The sequence below is a fragment of the Drosophila rhopaloa genome, unplaced genomic scaffold (genome assembly GCF_018152115.1).
Source record: "Drosophila rhopaloa isolate 14029-0021.01 unplaced genomic scaffold, ASM1815211v1 contig_80, whole genome shotgun sequence".
NCBI classification, from domain to species: Eukaryota; Metazoa; Arthropoda; class Insecta; order Diptera; family Drosophilidae; genus Drosophila; species Drosophila rhopaloa.
This window is the reverse complement of record NW_025335179.1, coordinates 492,787-516,346: the sequence shown is the minus strand read 5'-3', so window position 1 is coordinate 516,346 and position 23,560 is coordinate 492,787. Positions and strand designations below refer to the sequence as shown.

The following is a 23,560-nucleotide window of genomic DNA, read 5'->3' as shown; positions in this document are numbered from 1 at the left end:
AATTTGATTTAATTTTATTGGGTTCTAGATTTTCAGTTGATTCCACTATTTCACTTTTTTTTATACCCGTTACTCGTAGAGTAAAAGGGTATATTGTATTCGTGCAAAAGTATGTAACAGCTAGAAGGAAGCGTTTCCGACCCTATAAAGTATATATATTCTTGATCAGGATCACTAGCCGAGTCGATCTAGCCATGTCCGTCTGTCCGTCTGTCCGTCTCTCCGTCTGTCCGTCTGTCCGTCTGTCTGTCTGTCCGTATGAACGCTGAGATCTCGGAAACTATAAAAGCTAGAATATTGACATTTTGCATGTAGATTTTAGAAGTTCCTACGCAGCGCAAGTTTGTTTCAAAATGGTGCCACGCCCCCTTTAACGCCCACAATCGCTTATATACGATTTTAAAAATTTAAATATTTCGGAAAAGTAAAAATGCAGTTTTATTGTGTTTATCAATACCTATCGAAATGTAGAAGAAATTTTTCAAATCGGACCATTCGTTAAAAAGTTATGCGTGATCAAAGTTTCTATCTCCATCTCCCTCGCACTCCCTTTACCTGAGTAACGGGTATCTGATAGTCGGGGCACCCGACTATAGCGTTCTCTCTTGTTTAATTTAATTTTGGTGGATTTTTGAAAATTATTCCTGTTGGGCGACAGTTATTTAATTGTGTTTATTTATTTAGATACCAAGGTATTTCTTTATTTCACTTAAGCCTTTTCAAGCCAAAGATATTTTAATTCATACAATGGATTGTTAATTATAATATTATTGTCGGCCTCTCCTGACAAATCTCTGCGTCCTCGCAAGATTCAGGGGCTTAATCATCTTCCAAATCGTCATCGTCATCTGGCTCCTCTGGTGGCAGCTCACACCAGCGTTTCATCTTGTCAGACGAATACACCGACTTGTAGTGTCTCTGCTTCCGTTGTGCGTGAGGGATATCTTCAACAAGATATCTGTCGTTCGGTAGGACCTTGTTGATTATAAAAGGACCTTTATAGCGAGGCTCCAATTTGCGAGATGTGCCCGTGCTGAATGGCTCATTCTCGACCAACACAAGGTCTCCAAGGCTGTAAACAGTTGGCTTCGCATGTTTGGCATCGTAGCGTTTCTTGGCTGTAGCTCGATGATCGTTGATAGTTTTCGCAGCATCTGCTCTAAGCTGTTTCAATTCTGCACCTGTTAGCATCTTTTGGTCCTGGCTTTGAATGATGTTAGTTATGGCGTTCTTCAAGATATCTCGGGGTTCATACCCGTACAGGAGCTGAAATGGGGAGCATTTAGTACCATGGTATTGATGCTCCACTGGATTGATCGAAGGTTGTCATCCCAACGCTTATCGATGTCATTCGATGGCAACAACATTGATAAGATGATTCGGTTAGTTCGCTCTGCGTGACCATTAGCTCTGGGTGTCCTTACAGCATTTAAGATATGTTTTACATTGTTTGATTTGCAGTACTTCTCGAAGACTTTGGATGTAAAAGCTGTTCCACGATCAGTGATAATAATGCGATCTGGCATTCCCAGGTAGCTGGTTACCTCTTGCAGGACATCCAGGACATGTTTGGTTGCTGTACGTTTCACCGCTCGTACGATGGTGAATTTGGTAAGTGCGTCGACTATCACGAGAATATGCTCGTTTCTCTTTGAACTCTTTGGAAATGGTCCCAGGTGGTCCATATGTATCGTGAAAAGGGGAGGCTTGACGTCATCGTAGTGGTATTGACCTTCCTGACGTCCACCTGGTGTTTTATAAAACGCACAGCCCACACATGACTTGATGTAGCTTTTAACATAGTTTCGCATTCGGTGAAACCAAAACGTATTTAGAATTCGTGCCATTGTCTTATCTGTGCTCATATGTCCGGCCTTGTCGTAACATTCATGTAGAATGTGGAATCTCAACTGCTTCGGCACAACCCATAACAAATTGTTGTTATGTTTTCGAAACAAGCGATCTTGCTCAATCACGTACTCTTCGGTTTCAGCTTTCTTTTTCAACTTCATGCATGCAATAATTTTCTGGACCTTCTCGTCTTGTAGTTGTATAGAAAATAGCCAATCCTCTTCGTCGATTGTGGTCTTTCCTATCTTTAGACATGCAGTATCCATCTCTTGAGCATCATCGAATGGAGCTCGACTGAGTGCGTCTACATGGTTCATATGTGTTCCTGCTCGATGAACGATGTCTATGTCGAATTCCTGAACACGCAACCACCATCTTGCGATCCGGGGTATCAGTTCTCTCTTTTCCATCGACGTCTTAAGGGCATTACAGTCGGTGATAACCTTTATCTTCTTGCCATAAATGTAATATTTAAATCGCTCCAATGACTCCACGACGGCTAGAGCCTCAAGTTCGTAGCTGTGATAATTCTTCTCCGGTTAGGAAGTAGCTCGGGTATAATAAGCGATTGGTTTCAGCTGATCCAACTCACGCTGTAGCAATACTCCGGCTAAACCAACGGCACTGGCATCCGTATGTAGTTCATGCTCTGCGTCTAGGCGATAACAAATGACAACTGGATTTGAGATTAGACAATTTTTCAACTCGTTGAAGGCTTCTTCTTGTGTCGTTTTCCAAGTAAACAGCTTATCCTTGTGCGATAGACTTCTCAATGGCGCTGAAATTATAGCATACCCAGCAACAAATTTTCGGAAATAACCAGTGACACCCAAAAACCTTCTCACATCGGTAACATTTGCTGGTTTCGGAAACATTCTGATGGCGTTCGTCTTAATTTCTCCAGGACTTATTCCTTCTGCGTGTATCTGGTGACCAAGAAATGTGATTGACTGCTTATATAACTCACATTTGTCCAGGTTTAACGTTAATCCGCACTCCTTTAAGATTTTCAGGATCCTAACAAGCTTCTCGTACATCTCATCAAATGTTTGGCTGCCAATAAGGATGTCGTCCATGTAGTGTATCATATCGCCTTTCTGGCTCGGAAACTCGGTATGGGGCTTGTGCTACTACCTGATTGCTTTCGACGGTGATGTGTGCTTTGACCACGCTTGTCTTTCCTATGCCTTCCAATCCTGTTGAGAAAACATCGGCGAACTTCTCCAGTACACTTTCCTTGTCGTTCTGAAAATTTTCCAGAAGCTTTGCGATCTTGGTAGCATTTACAGGGGTTGTCGGCTGATGGACTGCTCGTTTAATTTTTTGAATCGCCTGACTCAAAGTTGAGCTCGAGATGAGCGGAAATGATGACGTCCTGTCCCAATAGAAAATCCTCTAGCAATAGATCGTCGTCCGCTATATACACCTTTGCTGTGATCGTCTTCCCATCGATTCCTATATCCACAGCCATCGCTTCTGTGAGAATTCGTGAACCTCCGCAAATGCCTCTTATCTTCATAGAGCACTTGTGGCGCTTGGCGTTGATTTGCTCGGCAAGTGCTTGTCGGATGAGACTGGCTTGACTACCTGTGTCGATGAAAGCGCTGTAATCGTGCGAGTGTACGTAGATTTTCCGGGTGAACAGATTGTCCTGATTTGCGGCTCCTAAACGCATGACATTCGTAGCTTGTTGATAGTTTCCGCAGCATCTGCTCTAAGCTGTTTCAATTCTGCATCTGTTAGCATCTTTTGGTCCTGGCTTTGAATGATGTTAGTTATGGCGTTCTTCAAGATATCTTGGGGTTCATACCAGTACAGGAGCTGAAATGGGGAGAATTTAGTAGTACTATTTACCATGGTATTGATGCTCCACTGGATTGATCGAATGTTGTCATCCCAACGCTTACCGATGTCATTCGATGGCAACAGCATTGATAAGATGATTCGGTTTGTTCGCTCTGCGTGACTATTAGCTCTGTGTGTCCTTACAGCATCTAAGATATGTTTTACATTGTTTGATTTGCAGTACTTCTCAAAGTCTTTGGATGTAAAAGCTGTTCCACGATCAGTGACAATGCGATCTGGCATTCCCAGGTAGCTGGTTACCTCTTGCAGGACATCCAGGACATGTTTGGTTGCTGTACTTTTCACCGCTCGTACGATGGTGAATTTGGTAAATGCGTCGACTATCACGAGAATATGCTCGTTTCTCTTTGAACTCTTTGGAAATGGTCCCAGGTGGTCCATATGTATCGTGGAAAAGGGGATCGGCTTGATGTCATCGTAGTGGTATTGACCTTCCTGACGTCCACCTGGTGTTTTATAAAACGCACAGCCCACACATGACTTGATGAAGCTTTACATAGCTTTTACATAGTTTCGCATTCGGGGAAACCAAAACGTATTTAGAATTCTTGCCATTGTCTTATCTGTGCTCATATGTCCGGCCTTATCGTAACATTCATGTAGAATGTGGAATCTCAACTGCTTCGGCACAACCCATAACAAATTGTCGTTGTGTTTTCGAAACAAGCGATCTTGCTCAATCACGTACTCGTCGGTTTCAGCTTTCTTTTTCAACTTCATGTCTGCAACAATTTTCTGGACCTTCTCGTCTTGTAGTTGTATAGAAAATAGCCTATCCTCTTCGTCGATTATGGTCTTTGCTATCTTTAGACATGCAGTATCCATCTCTCGAGCATCTTCGAATGGAGCTCGACTGAGTGCGTCTACATGGTTCATATGTGTTCCTGCTCGATGAACGATGTCTATGTCGAATTCCTGAACACGCAACCACCATCTTGCGATCCGGGGTATCAGTTCTCTCTTTTCCATCGACGTCTTAAGGGCATTACAGTCGGTGATAACCTTTATCTTCTTGCCATAAATGTAATCTTTAAATCGCTCCAATGACTCCACGACGGCTAGAGCCTCAAGTTCGTAGCTGTGATAATTCTTCTCCGGTTAGGAAGTAGCTTGGGTATAATAAGCGATTGGTTTCAGCTGATCCAACTCACGCTGTAGCAATACTCCGGCTAAACCAACGGCACTGGCATCCGTATTTTCGGAAATAACCAGTGAGACCCAAAAACCTTCTCACATCGGTAACATTTGCTGGTTTCGGAAACATTCTGATGGCGTTCGTCTTAATTTCTCCAGGACTGATTCCTTCTGCGTGTATCTGGTGACCAAGAAATGTGATTGACTGCTTATATAACTCACATTTGTCCAGGTTTAACGTTAATCCGCACTCCTTTAAGACTTTCAGGATCCTAACAAGCTTCTCGTACATCTCATCAAATGTATCGCCTTTCTGCACCCTCTTCTGTAACTCTGCCATGAGTCGATTGAAAACTGCAGGTGCGTTCTTCAATCTGAACGGAAGTTGCTTGAACTCGAACAACAATCCCTCTGTGGTGATGTAGGCTCTATCTGATAATATCCACTGTTGAGATCCAGGGATTAGAAGTACTTAAATCTTTTCGCCTCCTGCAGACGCTCTTCGATGTTCGGGACTGGGAAATTCTCCTTCTTTATCAGCTTATTCAGGCGACGGTAATCGACGCACATTCGATCGCTACCATTCGGCTTCTTGATGAGCACCACCGGGCTGGCGTACTCTGACGTTGACATCGTGATTATATCCTGTTTTAGCAGCTCGTCGACCATTCTGCTAACGATTTCCTTCTTTGGCTCGGTAACTCGGTATGGGGCTTGTGCTACTACCTGATTGCTTTCGACGGTGATGTGTGCTTTGACCACGCTTGTCTTTCCTATGCCTTCCAACCCTGTTGAGAAAACATCGGCGAACTTCTCCAGTAAGCTGCGCATTTCCTCACTTTCCTTGTCGTTCTGAAAATTTTCCAGAAGCTTTGCGATCTTGGTACCGTTTACAGGGGTTGTCGGCTGATGGACTGCTCGTTTAATTTTTTGAATCGCCTGACTCAAAGTTGAGCTCGAGATGAGCGGAAATGATGACGTCCTTTCCCAATAGAAAATCCTCTAGCAATAGATCGTCGTCCGCTATATACACCTTTGCTGTGATCGTCTTCACATCGATTCCTATATCCACAGTCATCGCTTCTGTGAGGATTCGTGAACCTCCGCAAATGCCTCTTATCTTCATAGAGCACTTGTGGCGCTTGGCGTTGATTTGCTCGGCAAGTGCTTGTCGCATGAGACTGGCTTGACTACCTGTGTCGATGAAAGCGCTGTAATCGTCCGGGTGAACAGATTGTCCTGATTTGCGGCTCCTAAACGTATGACATTCGTAGCTTGGCAACGTCCGTTTGCTCGTGGAACTTGTTGCATTTGGTACAGCGTGACTTTTTCCTCTCCTTTGGACACGACTTAGCAAAGTGCCCAATTTTTCCGCAATTGTAACACTTCAGGGATTCCTTCGACTTTGGCGGTTTTACTTCGGTGTCCTGCTTCTGCTCGAAGTTGCTGGCTTTCGTTGAATATTGTTTCTGGGTCGTACTCGTCCTTCCTTTGTAAAGAAAATAAGAGAAAATAAGTTGTTTCATTGTTGAGAAATGAATTGCTGCAATACTATTTTGCAATTCTCGATGCTGTAGACCTGAGCGAACATATTTGATGATTGCTGCCTCGCTGAGCTTGTACCGCACCCCAAGGGCTGACATCCTGAAACAGTACTCCTTTACCGTCTCCTTTGATCGCCTGGTTGCATTGGCCATGTTGAAATGCAATTCTGCTACGTCTGGATTGGCGCCGAACTCGTCCTGTATAGCATCGGCGAAGTGCTTCCACGTAGTATGTAGAACGGGTGATGAATCTAGCCACATCTTGGCTGGACCTTTTAGCCTGGTATAAATAGCAAGTAACAGGAACTTCTCGTCCCACTGGTAGGCATCAACTACTTTGTTGACACGATCGATGAACTGGTCGACTGAAATGGCGCTGTCGTCGCTGGGATCATATTCTGGCAAGGTGTTGGCAATTTCCTTGACTGAAGCTTGCCTCACGTTGTTGGTAGCCTGTACAGGAATGTTCCTCTCGTTGCTGATCTCGTCGATATCCAAATCGATTATTGGCTGCCGTTGCTGCTGATAATTTTCTGCTGTGCAGGTGCTGCGTTTCCCATTTGAACGGTAACTAATTGAGCTAGCATGTCCTTTAGTTCCTTCATTATACCCTTGCAGAGGGTATTATAATTTTGGTCAAAAGTGTGCAACGCAGTGAAGGAGACATCTCCGACCCTATAAAGTATATATATTCTTGATCAGGATCACCTCCTGAGTTGATATAGCCATGTCCGTCTGTCCGTCTGTCTGTTTCTACGCAAACTAGTCTCTCAGTTTTAAAGCTATCGAGTTGAAACTTTGCACGCACCCTTCTTTCCTTTGCACGCAGTATATATGTCGGAACGGCCGGGATCGGCCGACTATATCCTATAGCTGCCATATAACTGATTGATCGGAAATGCCATAACATTTGTGTTTGTAAAGTTAGGAAGTTGGAATTTTCTATGGGTTTTATATTTAGCCAATCAATCCGACCTACCAAATTTCATAAGGATCGGCCGACTATATCCTATAGCCGCCCTATAACTGATTGATCGGAAATGCCATAACTTTGGTTTTTGTTAAGTTAGGAAGTTGGGATTTTCTATGTGTTTTACTTTTAGCCAATCAATCCAACCTATCAAATTTCATTAGGATCGGCCGACTATATCCTATAGCTGCCATATAACTGAACGATTGGAAATGCCATAACTTTGGTGTTTTTAAAGTTAGGAAGCTGGGATTTTTTATGAGTATTAAGACTGCATCATATGAATAATTTTGGAGAATATAATTTACAGAATATTCTGCAAGGGTATATCAACTTCGGCTCCGCCCGAAGTTAGCTTTCCTTTCTTGTTTTGTTTTGCAATTGAGAAATTACCGCTGACTGAGCTGACATTGCTTCTTCTTGCTGCATTGTGAGCCCCACTGATGCTGGCAGCTCGACGTCCTCTGATTGTTCAAACTCAATTAATCTTTAAACCAATTTGGCTCTCGTTCCCGAAACTGACACGTTTCTAGATCTTAGCAGGAACCTTAACACGTCGCACTTAAGTTCTGCTATCTTCGGCATTTCTGGCAATTCCTGGTATTTTTACTACTAGGTGCAAGCGAGACAACTATATGTACCTCACAAAGTTCTGCATCTGCTTGTTCACTCTACGAATACACACAAGCTTCTTGTATGCTTCTAGAGAACTCCGGCCTCTAGAGAATTCTTATTTTCTTCGAATTGTGAAATTCACCAATACGCCACAGCCTCACTAAGAATCCTGGTCTCCCAGGATCTGTTTCGCTTGAAACCGCCTGCCACGTAGAACTGGAACACATCCGTAATCTGCAATTTCCGTTGTCACATAGACCTTTGGGAACACATCCCATTGCAAACTTTCCACGCCGACGATTCTCGCTGCTTTTCTTAGAGTTTTTGGCACAACTCCTCCGCTTCACACGTATCCAACCACACTGATCCCACTTCTGAACTGTAAAGGGGCAGCTTTAACGAGTGGTGTATTTGGTGTATTGGTTTATTTAGGGATAATTAGGTTGAATATATATTACATATTAAATTGTAACTTAAAGCGTCTTAACACGTTCTGCTCAGGAGTACGACTCTATTTCGACTGCTTATAATTATAAGTCTGGTAACACTACCAAAGGGACTGATAACGATATAATAAATTAGGCGCTGTTCACACGTGTATAAACTTACTTGGTATTGGCGAGTCCAATTCTCAAGTTAAGAAAAAGGTACACACAATGGTGAAGTCGCGTATAAATGGTAGTGAGTTCTTTTTCGATTTTTGGATTTTGAAATCAATATCAGGATATCATCCTGACCAGTCGGTCAATATCAATGACTGGAAAATTCCAAAGAACCTACCACTAGCAGACCCCTATTTTTACAAACCACAAAGAATAGATATGTTAATAGGAGCAGAATCATTTTTCGAATTATAAGCTGTTGGACAAATTAGACAAGGTCCTGACTTTCCAACTCTGCAGAAAACCCTCTTCGGCTGGGTTGTATCGGGTAGATATAAGGCATCTTCCCCTACAGAAGTTGTGAAAAGTTTCAGTTGTAGTGAAGAGATTTTAGTGTCTATTGACAGCACACTACAGAAGTTTTGGTCACTGGAAAAAATGCCATCTCTAAAGAAAATTCTGTCACCTGGGCAAAAGTTATGTGAAGAACACTACCGGAAGACTACTCAGGTTTTGCCATCAGGTCGGTTTGAAGTAAGACTGCCGTTTAAATCGGATCCAAATGAGTTAGGCAACTCGTTTTTGTCGCTTGAAAGAAGGCTGTCTCGAGACCCTGAGATGAAGATGTACCTAGAATTTATGGAGGAGTACCTTTCCTTAGGTCATATGTCTCTTACAGATAAACTTCCTTCTGCTCCACATTATGTTATTCCACATCAATGTGTTCTGAGACCCCAAAGTACGTCAACCAAGTTACGTGTCGTTTTCGATGCGTCTTGTAAATCGTCAACTCAGAAGTCTCTAAATGACATTTTGATGGTTGGGCCGACAATCCAAGATGAGTTGTACTCAACGTTACTGCGCTTCCGGCTGCATAGGTTCGCCCTGACCGCCGATGTAAAAAAATGTATCACCAAGTGATGGTGAATGAAGCAGATAGGCAGTTTCAACTTATAGTGTGGAGAAGAGACCCCTCTGAGTCCTTGAGATTTTACAAGCTCAACACCGTAACATATGGTACTGGACCAGCCCCGTTTTTGGCTATACGGTATTTAAAAAGGTTAGGTGAGTCTGCCTAAGTTTCTTTTCCTAGAGCTGCTAAGGTTATTGGATCCGACTTTTATGTCGATGATGTGTTGACTGGTGCTGCATGCGTAGAGGAGTTAAAGACTATTGAGTCTGAAGTATCTCAGGTTCTTCAAACTGCAGGTTTACCGCATCTGAGAGCACAGTTAAATCCATACCCATCTCGGACTCAGAGTCAACTAAGGCGTTAGGAATATCGTGGTTACCTAACGAAGATGCCTTCAAATTCCAAATTGACACTGCTGTCATGGGTCTCCGAGCGACAAAACGGAATATACTATCGGTGACATCGAAGCTGTTTGACCCCCTCGGCTTATTAAGTCCTATTGTAATTAGAGGAAAGATCCTATTGCAGGAACTTTGGCTAAATAAGTTAGATTGGGATGAGTAGATTCCTATTCATTTGGAAACAGCTTGGAATATGATAAAAATTACATTGTCTAAATTAGAGGAAATATCTATTCCCCGGTTTGTGCATACCGATCCGATGTCACCGGTCCAATTACATGCCTTTGCCGACGCATCCTTAAGAGCTTATGGAGCTTGCGTCTACATTCGTAGCAAAACTGAAGAAGGTTATAAAATATCGCTGTTGACTTCAAAGTCTAAAAGTAGCGCCGCTCAAGACTAAGACACTCCCAAGGCTTGAGTTATGTGCCACTCACCTTCTCGCAGATCTCTGCCACAGAATCAAGCCCCTATTAAAGGTACCTATCGAACGGATTGTTTATTGGTCGGATTCTAAAGTTACGCTTCATTGGATCCGGTCTCATCCATCTTCATTATCCACATTCGTATCGAATAGAGTTGCGGAGATTCAAGAGTGGTCAGGTGAAGCTACATAACGGCATGTTCCAATGAAACAGAACCCAGCAGATATTGTATCAAGAGGTTGTGACGTCGACGAAATTATACAGTCAATATGGTTTACTGGACCCGCGTTTTTAAAAAGGAAGATGCAAACTGGCCCCAGAATGCACACTTTGACCTAGATGAAGAAGTCCTACTACAAGAATCGAGGACGACTGCGGTCGGACTGCCCGCTGCAGTAAGAAGAATCGAGGGATTTTCGTCACACCTTATACTGCTTCGGGTATTCGTTTATATGTTCCGCTTCATAAGAAAATGCAAAGACAAAAGTGTGGTATTTGAAAAAACTTTGTCGCCGACTGAATATAATGAAGATTTTCTAAAAATTGTCGAGATATTACGGAAGCACGAGTATCATGAAGAAAGAGAAAAAGTTCGTAAACGATCCAGAGTTGGCCCAAGTCTTCAGCGATTGAATCCATTCATCCATGAAGACAAGGGGACTTGGTGTCACTTTTCTTTGTTGGGGGCGACTAGCTAATGCTCCTATATCATACGATTCCAAGTTTCCATTGTTGTTAACAAAACGCTCCCAATTTGTGCAGAGCTATGTTCGGCATCTTCACCATTCCAATTTTCATGTTGGTTCACGAGCCCTTGTGAGTCTCCTTCGAAATCGTATTTGGATCGTAAACGCTCAGGAGGTCTGCAGTCAGATAGTTCGATCATGCATACGCTGCTTTAAGTGTAAGCCTAATGGCACAAATTATGGGAAATTTACCCGCAGATCGTCTCCGTGCTCTCCGCCCATTTGCTATATGTGGCGTCGATTTTTGTGGCCCTGTCTATACGACATTGAAAATTCGTGGTAGGACTCCGTATAAGTCCTACATTGCGCTCTTCGTTTGTTTTGCGTCCAAAGCGGTTCATCTAGAAGTTGTTTCAGATATAACCACAGATTCCTTTTTATTGGCTTTTCAAAGATTCGATGGGCGCCGAGGATGTCGACCATTGCGACAACGGGACGAACTTCGTCGGAGCGAGTCGCCACTTCCGGGCCCTTCGAGAGAGGATAGAGGACGAAGCCGACGCGATACGCGAATTCGCATCAAAAATCGGATGCGAATTTGTCTTCACACCACCGCGGGCTCCGCACATGGGCGGACTATGGGAGGCAGGTGTCAAAACTGCCAAGAGCCTACTCCTACGGGCGGTGGGCAGCGCGCTCCTAAGCGCAGAAGAGCTGGGGACAGTCTTCGTGGGAATCAAGGATTTTCTATGTGTTTTACTTTTAGCCAATCAATCCAACCTATCAAATTTCATTAGGATCGGCCGACTATATCCTATAGCTGCCATATAACTGAACGATTGGAAATGCCATAACTTTGGTGTTTTTAAAGTTAGGAAGCTGGGATTTTTTATGAGTATTAAGACTGCATCATATGAATAATTTTGGAGAATATAATTTACAGAATATTCTGCAAGGGTATATCAACTTCGGCTCCGCCCGAAGTTAGCTTTCCTTTCTTGTTTTGTTTTGCAATTGAGAAATTACCGCTGACTGAGCTGACATTGCTTCTTCTTGCTGCATTGTGAGCCCCACTGATGCTGGCAGCTCGACGTCCTCTGATTGTTCAAACTCAATTAATCTTTAAACCAATTTGGCTCTCGTTCCCGAAACTGACACGTTTCTAGATCTTAGCAGGAACCTTAACACGTCGCACTTAAGTTCTGCTATCTTCGGCATTTCTGGCAATTCCCGGTATTTTTACTACTAGGTGCAAGCGAGACAACTATATGTACCTCACAAAGTTCTGCATCTGCTTGTTCACTCTACGAATACACACAAGCTTCTTGTATGCTTCTAGAGAACTCCGGCCTCTAGAGAATTCTTATTTTCTTCGAATTGTGAAATTCACCAATACGCCACAGCCTCACTAAGAATCCTGGTCTCCCAGGATCTGTTTCGCTTGAAACCGCCTGCCACGTAGAACTGGAACACATCCGTAATCTGCAATTTCCGTTGTCACATAGACCTTTGGGAACACATCCCATTGCAAACTTTCCACGCCGACGATTCTCGCTGCTTTTCTTAGAGTTTTTGGCACAACTCCTCCGCTTCACACGTATCCAACCACACTGATCCCACTTCTGAACTGTAAAGGGGCAGCTTTAACGAGTGGTGTATTTGGTGTATTGGTTTATTTAGGGATAACTAGGTTGAATATATATTACATATTAAATTGTAACTTAAAGCGTCTTAACACGTTCTGCTCAGGAGTACGACTCTATTTCGACTGCTTATAATTATAAGTCTGGTAACACTACCAAAGGGACTGATAACGATATAATAAATTAGGCGCTGTTCACACGTGTATAAACTTACTTGGTATTGGCGAGTCCAATTCTCAAGTTAAGAAAAAGGTACACACAATGGTGAAGTCGCGTATAAATGGTAGTGAGTTCTTTTTCGATTTTTGGATTTTGAAATCAATATCAGGATATCATCCTGACCAGTCGGTCAATATCAATGACTGGAAAATTCCAAAGAACCTACCACTAGCAGACCCCTATTTTTACAAACCACAAAGAATAGATATGTTAATAGGAGCAGAATCATTTTTCGAATTATAAGCTGTTGGACAAATTAGACAAGGTCCTGACTTTCCAACTCTGCAGAAAACCCTCTTCGGCTGGGTTGTATCGGGTAGATATAAGGCATCTTCCCCTAGAAGAAGTTGTGAAAAGTTTCAGTTGTAGTGAAGAGATTTTAGTGTCTATTGACAGCACACTACAGAAGTTTTGGTCACTGGAAAAAATGCCATCTCTAAAGAAAATTCTGTCACCTGGGCAAAAGTTATGTGAAGAACACTACCGGAAGACTACTCAGGTTTTGCCATCAGGTCGGTTTGAAGTAAGACTGCCGTTTAAATCGGATCTAAATGAGTTAGGCAACTCGTTTTTGTCGCTTGAAAGAAGGCTGTCTCGAGACCCTGAGATGAAGATGTACCTAGAATTTATGGAGGAGTACCTTTCCTTAGGTCATATGTCTCTTACAGATAAACTTCCTTCTGCTCCACATTATGTTATTCCACATCAATGTGTTCTGAGACCCCAAAGTACGTCAACCAAGTTACGTGTCGTTTTCGATGCGTCTTGTAAATCGTCAACTCAGAAGTCTCTAAATGACATTTTGATGGTTGGGCCGACAATCCAAGATGAGTTGTACTCAACGTTACTGCGCTTCCGGCTGCATAGGTTCGCCCTGACCGCCGATGTAAAAAAAATGTATCACCAAGTGATGGTGAATGAAGCAGATAGGCAGTTTCAACTTATAGTGTGGAGAAGAGACCCCTCTGAGTCCTTGAGATTTTACAAGCTCAACACCGTAACATATGGTACTGGACCAGCCCCGTTTTTGGCTATACGGTATTTAAAAAGGTTAGGTGAGTCTGCCAAAGTTTCTTTTCCTAGAGCTGCTAAGGTTATTGGATCCGACTTTTATGTCGATGATGTGTTGACTGGTGCTGCATGCGTAGAGGAGTTAAAGACTATTGAGTCTGAAGTATCTCAGGTTCTTCAAACTGCAGGTTTTGAATTGACAAAGTGGTTTTCAAACTCACCTGACGTTACCGCATCTGAGAGCACAGTTAAATCCATACCCATCTCGGACTCAGAGTCAACTAAGGCGTTAGAAATATCGTGGTTACCTAACGAAGATGCCTTCAAATTCCAAATTGACACTGCTGTCATGGGTCTCCGAGCGACAAAACGGAATATACTATCGGTGACATCGAAGCTGTTTGACCCCCTCGGCTTATTAAGTCCTATTGTAATTAGAGGAAAGATCCTATTGCAGGAACTTTGGCTAAATAAGTTAGATTGGGATGAGTAGATTCCTATTCATTTGGAAACAGCTTGGAATATGATAAAAATTACATTGTCTAAATTAGAGGAAATATCTATTCCCCGGTTTGTGCATACCGATCCGATGTCACCGGTCCAATTACATGCCTTTGCCGACGCATCCTTAAGAGCTTATGGAGCTTGCGTCTACATTCGTAGCAAAACTGAAGAAGGTTATAAAATATCGCTGTTGACTTCAAAGTCTAAAGTAGCGCCGCTCAAGACTAAGACACTCCCAAGGCTTGAGTTATGTGCCACTCACCTTCTCGCAGATCTCTGCCACAGAATCAAGCCCCTATTAAAGGTACCTATCGAACGGATTGTTTATTGGTCGGATTCTGAAGTTACGCTTCATTGGATCCGGTCTCATCCATCTTCATTATCCACATTCGTATCGAATAGAGTTGCGGAGATTCAAGAGTGGTCAGGTGAAGCTACATGGCGGCATGTTCCAACGAAACAGAACCCAGCAGATATTGTATCAAGAGGTTGTGACGTCGACGAAATTATACAGTCAATATGGTTTACTGGACCCGCGTTTTTAAAAAAGGAAGATGCAAACTGGCCCCAGAATGCACACTTTGACCTAGATGAAGAAGTCCTACTACAAGAATCGAGGACGACTGCGGTCGGACTGCCCGCTGCAGTAAGAAGAATCGAGGGATTTTCGTCACACCTTATACTGCTTCGGGTATTCGTTTATATGTTCCGCTTCATAAGAAAATGCAAAGACAAAAGTGTGGTATTTGAAAAAAACTTTGTCGCCGACTGAATATAATGAAGATTTTCTAAAAATTGTCGAGATATTACGGAAGCACGAGTATCATGAAGAAAGAGAAAAAGTTCGTAAACGATCCAGAGTTGGCCCAAGTCTTCAGCGATTGAATCCATTCATCCATGAAGACAAGGGGACTTGGTGTCACTTTTCTTTGTTGCGAGTTGGGGGCGACTAGCTAATGCTCCTATATCATACGATTCCAAGTTTCCATTGTTGTTAACAAAACGCTCCCAATTTGTGCAGAGCTATGTTCGGCATCTTCACCATTCCAATTTTCATGTTGGTCCACGAGCCCTTGTGAGTCTCCTTCGAAATCGTATTTGGATCGTAAACGCTCAGGAGGTCTGCAGTCAGATAGTTCGATCATGCATACGCTGCTTTAAGTGTAAGCCTAATGGCACAAATTATGGGAAATTTACCCGCAGATCGTCTCCGTGCTCTCCGCCCATTTGCTATATGTGGCGTCGATTTTTGTGGCCCTGTCTATACGACGAAATTCGTGGTAGGACTCCGAGTAAGTCCTACATTGCGCTCTTCGTTTGTTTTGCGTCCAAAGCGGTTCATCTAGAAGTTGTTTCAGATATAACCACAGATTCCTTTTTATTGGCTTTTCAAAGATTCGATGGGCGCCGAGGATGTCGACCATTGCGACAACGGGACGAACTTCGTCGGAGCGAGTCGCCACTTCCGGGCCCTTCGAGAGAGGATAGAGGACGAAGCCGACGCGATACGCGAATTCGCATCAAAAATCGGATGCGAATTTGTCTTCACACCACCGCGGGCTCCGCACATGGGCGGACTATGGGAGGCAGGTGTCAAAACTGCCAAGAGCCTACTCCTACGGGCGGTGGGCAGCGCGCTCCTAAGCGCAGAAGAGCTGGGGACAGTCTTCGTGGGAATCAAGGCGGTGATGAACTCCCGGGCGCTCGGAGAAATCAGCAGCGACCCAAGCGACGGAGAGGCGCTGACACCCGGGCACCTACTGACAGGCGGGCCGCTACTCGCCACACCAGCACTCCGGACCCCGGACCAGGAGGGTCTCAACTGCTTGCGGCGATGGCGGCTTGTCTCTTCAGTCAGGCAAATGTTCTGGCGGCGATGGTCTCGGGAATATGTCCTGGGCCTCCAAATACGGGGCAAGTGGCACCAGCAGCAGCCCAACATCAGCGAGGGAGATCTCGTCCTCGTGGCTGAGGACAACCTGCCGCCCCAACAGTATATATGTCGGAACGGCCGGGATCGGCCGACTATATCCTATAGCTGCCATATAACTGATTGATCGGAAATGCCATAACATTTGTGTTTGTAAAGTAAGGAAGTTGGAATTTTCTATGGGTTTTATATTTGGCCAATCAATCCGACCTACCAAATTTCATAAGGATCGGCCGACTATATCCTATAGCTGCCATATAACTGATTGATCGGAATTGCCATAACTTTGGTGTTTGTGAAGTTAGGAAGTTGGGATTTTCTATGGGTTTTATATTTGGCCTATCAATCCGACCTACCAAATTTCATAAGGATCGGCCGACTATATCCTATAGCCGCCATATAACTGATTGATCGGAAATGCCATAACTTTGGTTTTTGTTAAGTTAGGAAGTTGGGATTTTCTATGTGTTTTATTTTTAGCCAATCAATCCAACCTATCAAATTTCATAAGGATCGGCCGACTATATCCTATAGCTGCCATATAACTGAACGATTGGAAATGCCATAACTTTGGTGTTTTTAAAGTTAGGAAGCTGGGATTTTTTATGAGTATTAAGACTGCATCATATGAATAATTTTGGAGAATATAATTTACAGAATATTCTGCAAGGGTATATCAACTTCGGCTCCGCCCGAAGTTAGCTTTCCTTTCTTGTTTTGTTTTGCAATTGAGAAATTGCCGCTGACTGAGCTGACATTGCTTCTTCTTGCTGCATTGTGAGCCCCACTGATGCTGGCAGCTCGACGTCCTCTGATTGTTCAAACTCAATTAATCTTTAAACCAATTTGGCTCTCGTTCCCGAAACTGACACGTTTCTAGATCTTAGCAGGAACCTTAACACGTCGCACTTAAGTTCTGCTATCTTCGGCATTTCTGGCAATTCCTGGTATTTTTACTACTAGGTGCAAGCGAGACAACTATATGTACCTCACAAAGTTCTGCATCTGCTTGTTCACTCTACGAATACACACAAGCTTCTTGTATGCTTCTAGAGAACTCCGGCCTCTAGAGAATTCTTATTTTCTTCGAATTGTGAAATTCACCAATACGCCACAGCCTCACTAAGAATCCTGGTCTCCCAGGATCTGTTTCGCTTGAAACCGCCTGCCACGTAGAACTGGAACACATCCGTAATCTGCAATTTCCGTTGTCACATAGACCTTTGGGAACACATCCCATTGCAAACTTTCCACGCCGACGATTCTCGCTGCTTTTCTTAGAGTTTTTGGCACAACTCCTCCGCTTCACACGTATCCAACCACACTGATCCCACTTCTGAACTGTAAAGGGGCAGCTTTAACGAGTGGTGTATTTGGTGTATTGGTTTATTTAGGGATAACTAGGTTGAATATATATTACATATTAAATTGTAACTTAAAGCGTCTTAACACGTTCTGCTCAGGAGTACGACTCTATTTCGACTGCTTATAATTATAAGTCTGGTAACACTACCAAAGGGACTGATAACGATATAATAAATTAGGCGCTGTTCACACGTGTATAAACTTACTTGGTATTGGCGAGTCCAATTCTCAAGTTAAGAAAAAGGTACACACAATGGTGAAGTCGCGTATAAATGGTAGTGAGTTCTTTTTCGATTTTTGGATTTTGAAATCAATATCAGGATATCATCCTGACCAGTCGGTCAATATCAATGACTGGAAAATTCCAAAGAACCTACCACTAGCAGACCCCTATTTTTACAAGCCACAAAGAATAGATATGTTAATAGGAGCAGAATCATTTTTCGAATTATAAGCTGTTGGACAAATTAGACAAGGTCCTGACTTTCCAACTCTGCAGAAAACCCTCTTCGGCTGGGTTGTATCGGGTAGATATAAGGCATCTTCCCCTACAGAAGTTGTGAAAAGTTTCAGTTGTAGTGAAGAGATTTTAGTGTCTATTGACAGCACACTACAGAAGTTTTGGTCACTGGAAAAAATGCCATCTCTAAAGAAAATTCTGTCACCTGAGCAAAAGTTATGTGAAGAACACTACCGGAAGACTACTCAGGTTTTGCCATCAGGTCGGTTTGAATCGGATCCAAATGAGTTAGGCAACTCGTTTTTGTCGCTTGAAAGAAGGCTGTCTCGAGACCCTGAGATGAAGAAAATGTACCTAGAATTTATGGAGGAGTACCTTTCCTTGGGTCATATGTCTCTTACAGATAAACTTCCTTCTGCTCCACATTATGTTATTCCACATCAATGTGTTCTGAGACCCCAAAGTACGTCAACCAAGTTACGTGTCGTTTTCGATGCGTCTTGTAAATCGTCAACTCAGAAGTCTCTAAATGACATTTTGATGGTTGGGCCGACAATCCAAGATGAGTTGTACTCAACGTTACTGCGCTTCCGGCTGCATAGGTTCGCCCTGACCGCCGATGTAAAGAAAATGTATCACCAAGTGATGGTGAATGAAGCAGATAGGCAGTTTCAACTTATAGTGTGGAGAAGAGTCCTTGAGATTTTACAAGCTCAACACCGTAACATATGGTACTGGACCAGCCCCGTTTTTGGCTATACGGTGTTTAAAAAGGTTAGGTGAGTCTGCCAAAGTTTCTTTTCCTAGAGCTGCTAAGGTTATTGGATCCGACTTTTATGTCGATGATGTGTTGACTGGTGCTGCATGCGTAGAGGAGTTAAAGACTATTAAGTCTGAAGTATCTCAGGTTCTTCAAACTGCAGGTTTTGAATTGACAAAGTGGTTTTCAAACTCACCTGACGTTACCGCATCTGAGAGCACAGTTAAATCCATACCCATCTCGGACTCAGAGTCAACTAAGGCGTTAGGAATATCGTGGTTACCTAACGAAGATGCCTTCAAATTCCAAATTGACACTGCTGTCATGGGTCTCCGAGCGACAAAACGGAATATACTATACTATATATACTATACCACAAGGCTTGAGTTATGTGCCACTCACCTTCTCGCAGATCTCTGCCACAGAATCAAGCCCCTATTAAAGGTACCTATCGAACGGATTGTTTATTGGTCGGATTCTGAAGTTACGCTTCATTGGATCCGGTCTCATCCATCTTCATTATCCACATTCGTATCGAATAGAGTTGCGGAGATTTAAGAGTGGTCAGGTGAAGCTACATGGCGGCATGTTCCAACGAAACAGAACCCAGCAGATATTGTATCAAGAGGTTGTGACGTCGACGAAATTATACAGTCAATATGGTTTACTGGACCCGCGTTTTTAAAAAAGGAAGATGCAAACTGGCCCCAGAATGCACACTTTGACCTAGATGAAGAAGTCCTACTACAAGAATCGAGGACGACTGCGGTCGGACTGCCCGCTGCAGTAAGAAGAATCGAGGGATTTTCGTCACACCTTATACTGCTTCGGGTATTCGTTTATATGTTCCGCTTCATAAGAAAATGCAAAGACAAAAGTGTGGTATTTGAAAAAAACTTTATCGCCGACTGAATATAATGAAGATTTTTTAAAAATTGTCGAGATATTACGGAAGCACGAGTATCATGAAGAAAGAGAAAAAGTTCGTAAACGATCCAGAGTTGGCCCAAGTCTTCAGCGATTGAATCCATTCATCCATGAAGACAAGGGGACTTGGTGTCACTTTTCTTTGTTGCGAGTTGGGGGCGACTAGCTAATGCTCCTATATCATACGATTCCAAGTTTCCATTGTTGTTAACAAAACGCTCCCAATTTGTGCAGAGCTATGTTCGGCATCTTCACCATTCCAATTTTCATGTTGGTCCACGAGCCCTTGTGGGTCTCCTTCGAAATCGTATTTGGATCGTAAACGCTCAGGAGGTCTGCAGTCAGATAGTTCGATCATGCATACGCTGCTTTAAGTGTAAGCCTAATGGCACAAATTATGGGAAATTTACCCGCAGATCGTCTCCGTGCTCTCCGCCCATTTGCTATATGTGGCGTCGATTTTTGTGGCCCTGTCTATACGACATTGAAAATTCGTGGTAGGACTCCGTATAAGTCCTACATTGCGCTCTTCGTTTGTTTTGCGTCCAAAGCGGTTCATCTAGAAGTTGTTTCAGATATAACCACAGATTCCTTTTTATTGGCTTTTCAAAGATTCGTTGGGCGCCGAGGATGTCGACCATTGCGACAACGGGACGAACTTCGTCGGAGCGAGTCGCCACTTCCGGGCCCTTCGAGAGAGGATAGAGGACGAAGCCGACGCGATACGCGAATTCGCATCAAAAATCGGATGCGAATTTGTCTTCACACCACCGCGGGCTCCGCACATGGGCGGACTATGGGAGGCAGGTGTCAAAACTGCCAAGAGCCTACTCCTACGGGCGGTGGGCAGCGCGCTCCTAAGCGCAGAAGAGCTGGGGACAGTCTTCGTGGGAATCAAGGCGGTGATGAACTCCCGGGCGCTCGGAGAAATCAGCAGCGACCCAAGCGACGGAGAGGCGCTGACACCCGGGCACCTACTGACAGGCGGGCCGCTACTCGCCACACCAGCACTCCGGACCCCGGACCAGGAGGGTCTCAACTGCTTGCGGCGATGGCGGCTTGTCTCTTCAGTCAGGCAAATGTTCTGGCGGCGATGGTCTCGGGAATATGTCCTGGGCCTCCAAATACGGGGCAAGTGGCACCAGCAGCAGCCCAACATCAGCGAGGGAGATCTCGTCCTCGTGGCCGAGGACAACCTGCCGCCCCAACAGTATATATGTCGGAACGGCCGGGATCGGCCGACTATATCCTATAGCTGCCATATAACTGATTGATCGGAAATGCCATAACATTTGTGTTTGTAAAGTTAGGAAGTTGGAATTTTCTATGGGTTTTATATTCGGCCAATCAATCCGACCTACCAAATTTCATAAGGATCGGCCGACTATATCCTATAGCCGCCATATAACTGATTGATCGGAAATGCCATAACTTTGGTTTTTGTTAAGTTAGGAAGTTGGGATTTTCTATGTGTTTTATTTTTAGCCAATCAATCCAACCTATCAAATTTCATAAGGATCGGCCGACTATATCCTATAGCTGCCATATAACTGAACGATTGGAAATGCCATAACTTTGGTGTTTTTAAAGTTAGGAAGCTGGGATTTTTTATGAGTATTAAGACTGCATCATATGAATAATTTTGGAGAATATAATTTACAGAATATTCTGCAAGGGTATATCAACTTCGGCTCCGCCCGAAGTTCGCTTTCCTTTCTTGTTTTGTTTTGCAATTGAGAAATTGCCGCTGACTGAGCTGACATTGCTTCTTCTTGCTGCATTGTGAGCCCCACTGATGCTGGCAGCTCGACGTCCTCTGATTGTTCAAACTCAATTAATCTTTAAACCAATTTGGCTCTCGTTCCCGAAACTGACACGTTTCTAGATCTTAGCAGGAACCTTAACACGTCGCACTTAAGTTCTGCTATCTTCGGCATTTCTGGAAATTCCTGGTATTTTTACTACTAGGTGCAAGCGAGACAACTATATGTACCTCACAAAGTTCTGCATCTGCTTGTTCACTCTACGAATACACACAAGCTTCTTGTATGCTTCTAGAGAACTCCGGCCTCTAGAGAATTCTTATTTTCTTCGAATTGTGAAATTCACCAAGACGCCACAGCCTCACTAAGAATCCTGGTCTCCCAGGATCTGTTTCGCTTGAAACCGCCTGCCACGTAGAACTGGAACACATCCGTAATCTGCAATTTCCGTTGTCACATAGACCTTTGGGAACACATCCCATTGCAAACTTTCCACGCCGACGATTCTCGCTGCTTTTCTTAGAGTTTTTGGCACAACTCCTCCGCTTCACACGTATCCAACCACACTGATCCCACTTCTGAACTGTAAAGGGGCAGCTTTAACGAGTGGTGTATTTGGTGTATTGGTTTATTTAGGGATAATTAGGTTGAATATATATTTCATATTAAATTGTAACTTAAAGCGTCTTAACACGTTCTGCTCAGGAGTACGACTCTATTTCGACTGCTTATAATTATAAGTCTGGTAACACTACCAAAGGGACTGATAACGATATAATAAATTAGGCGCTGTTCACACGTGTATAAACTTACTTGGTATTGGCGAGTCCAATTCTCAAGTTAAGAAAAAGGTACACACAATGGTGAAGTCGCGTATAAATGGTAGTGAGTTCTTTTTCGATTTTTGGATTTTGAAATCAATATCAGGATATCATCCTGACCAGTCGGTCAATATCAATGACTGGAAAATTCCAAAGAACCTACCACTAGCAGACCCCTATTTTTACAAGCCACAAAGAATAGATATGTTAATAGGAGCAGAATCATTTTTCGAATTATAAGCTGTTGGACAAATTAGACAAGGTCCTGACTTTCCAACTCTGCAGAAAACCCTCTTCGGCTGGGTTGTATCGGGTAGATATAAGGCATCTTCCCCTACAGAAGTTGTGAAAAGTTTCAGTTGTAGTGAAGAGATTTTAGTGTCTATTGACAGCACACTACAGAAGTTTTGGTCACTGGAAAAAATGCCATCTCTAAAGAAAATTCTGTCACCTGAGCAAAAGTTATGTGAAGAACACTACCGGAAGACTACTCAGGTTTTGCCATTAGGTCGGTTTGAATCGGATCCAAATGAGTTAGGCAACTCGTTTTTGTCCCCCCCCCAAAGTACGTCAACCAAGTTACGTGTCGTTTTCGATGCGTCTTGTAAATCGTCAACTCAGAAGTCTCTAAATGACATTTTGATGGTTGGGCCGACAATCCAAGATGAGTTGTACTCAACGTTACTGCGCTTCCGGCTGCATAGGTTCGCCCTGACCGCCGATGTAAAGAAAATGTATCACCAAGTGATGGTGAATGAAGCAGATAGGCAGTTTCAACTTATAGTGTGGAGAAGAGACCCCTCTGAGTCCTTGAGATTTTACAAGCTCAACACCGTAACATATGGTACTGGACCAGCCCCGTTTTTGGCTATACGGTGTTTAAAAAGGTTAGGTGAGTCTGCCAAAGTTTCTTTTCCTAGAGCTGCTAAGGTTATTGGATCCGACTTTTATGTCGATGATGTGTTGACTGGTGCTGCATGCGTAGAGGAGTTAAAGACTATTAAGTCTGAAGTATCTCAGGTTCTTCAAACTGCAGGTTTTGAATTGACAAAGTGGTTTTCAAACTCACCTGACGTTACCGCATCTGAGAGCACAGTTAAATCCATACCCATCTCGGACTCAGAGTCAACTAAGGCGTTAGAAATATCGT

At 43.5% G+C, this 23,560-nt stretch overlaps 1 protein-coding gene across 1 annotated transcript; it reads right to left on the bottom strand.

Annotated features, from left to right (window-relative positions):
* Positions 1-5,313: 5,313 nt before the first annotated feature.
* On the bottom strand, positions 5,314-23,522 carry LOC123038119. Its single transcript, XM_044461811.1, has 5 exons — positions 23,480-23,522; positions 6,431-7,006; positions 6,118-6,340; positions 5,831-6,062; positions 5,314-5,703 (listed from the first exon to the last, which is right to left on the bottom strand). Exons 1-5 carry the CDS (start codon positions 23,520-23,522, stop codon positions 5,314-5,316), a joined length of 1,464 nt encoding a protein of 487 aa, XP_044317746.1.
* Between the last annotated feature and the right edge of the window lie 38 nt (positions 23,523-23,560).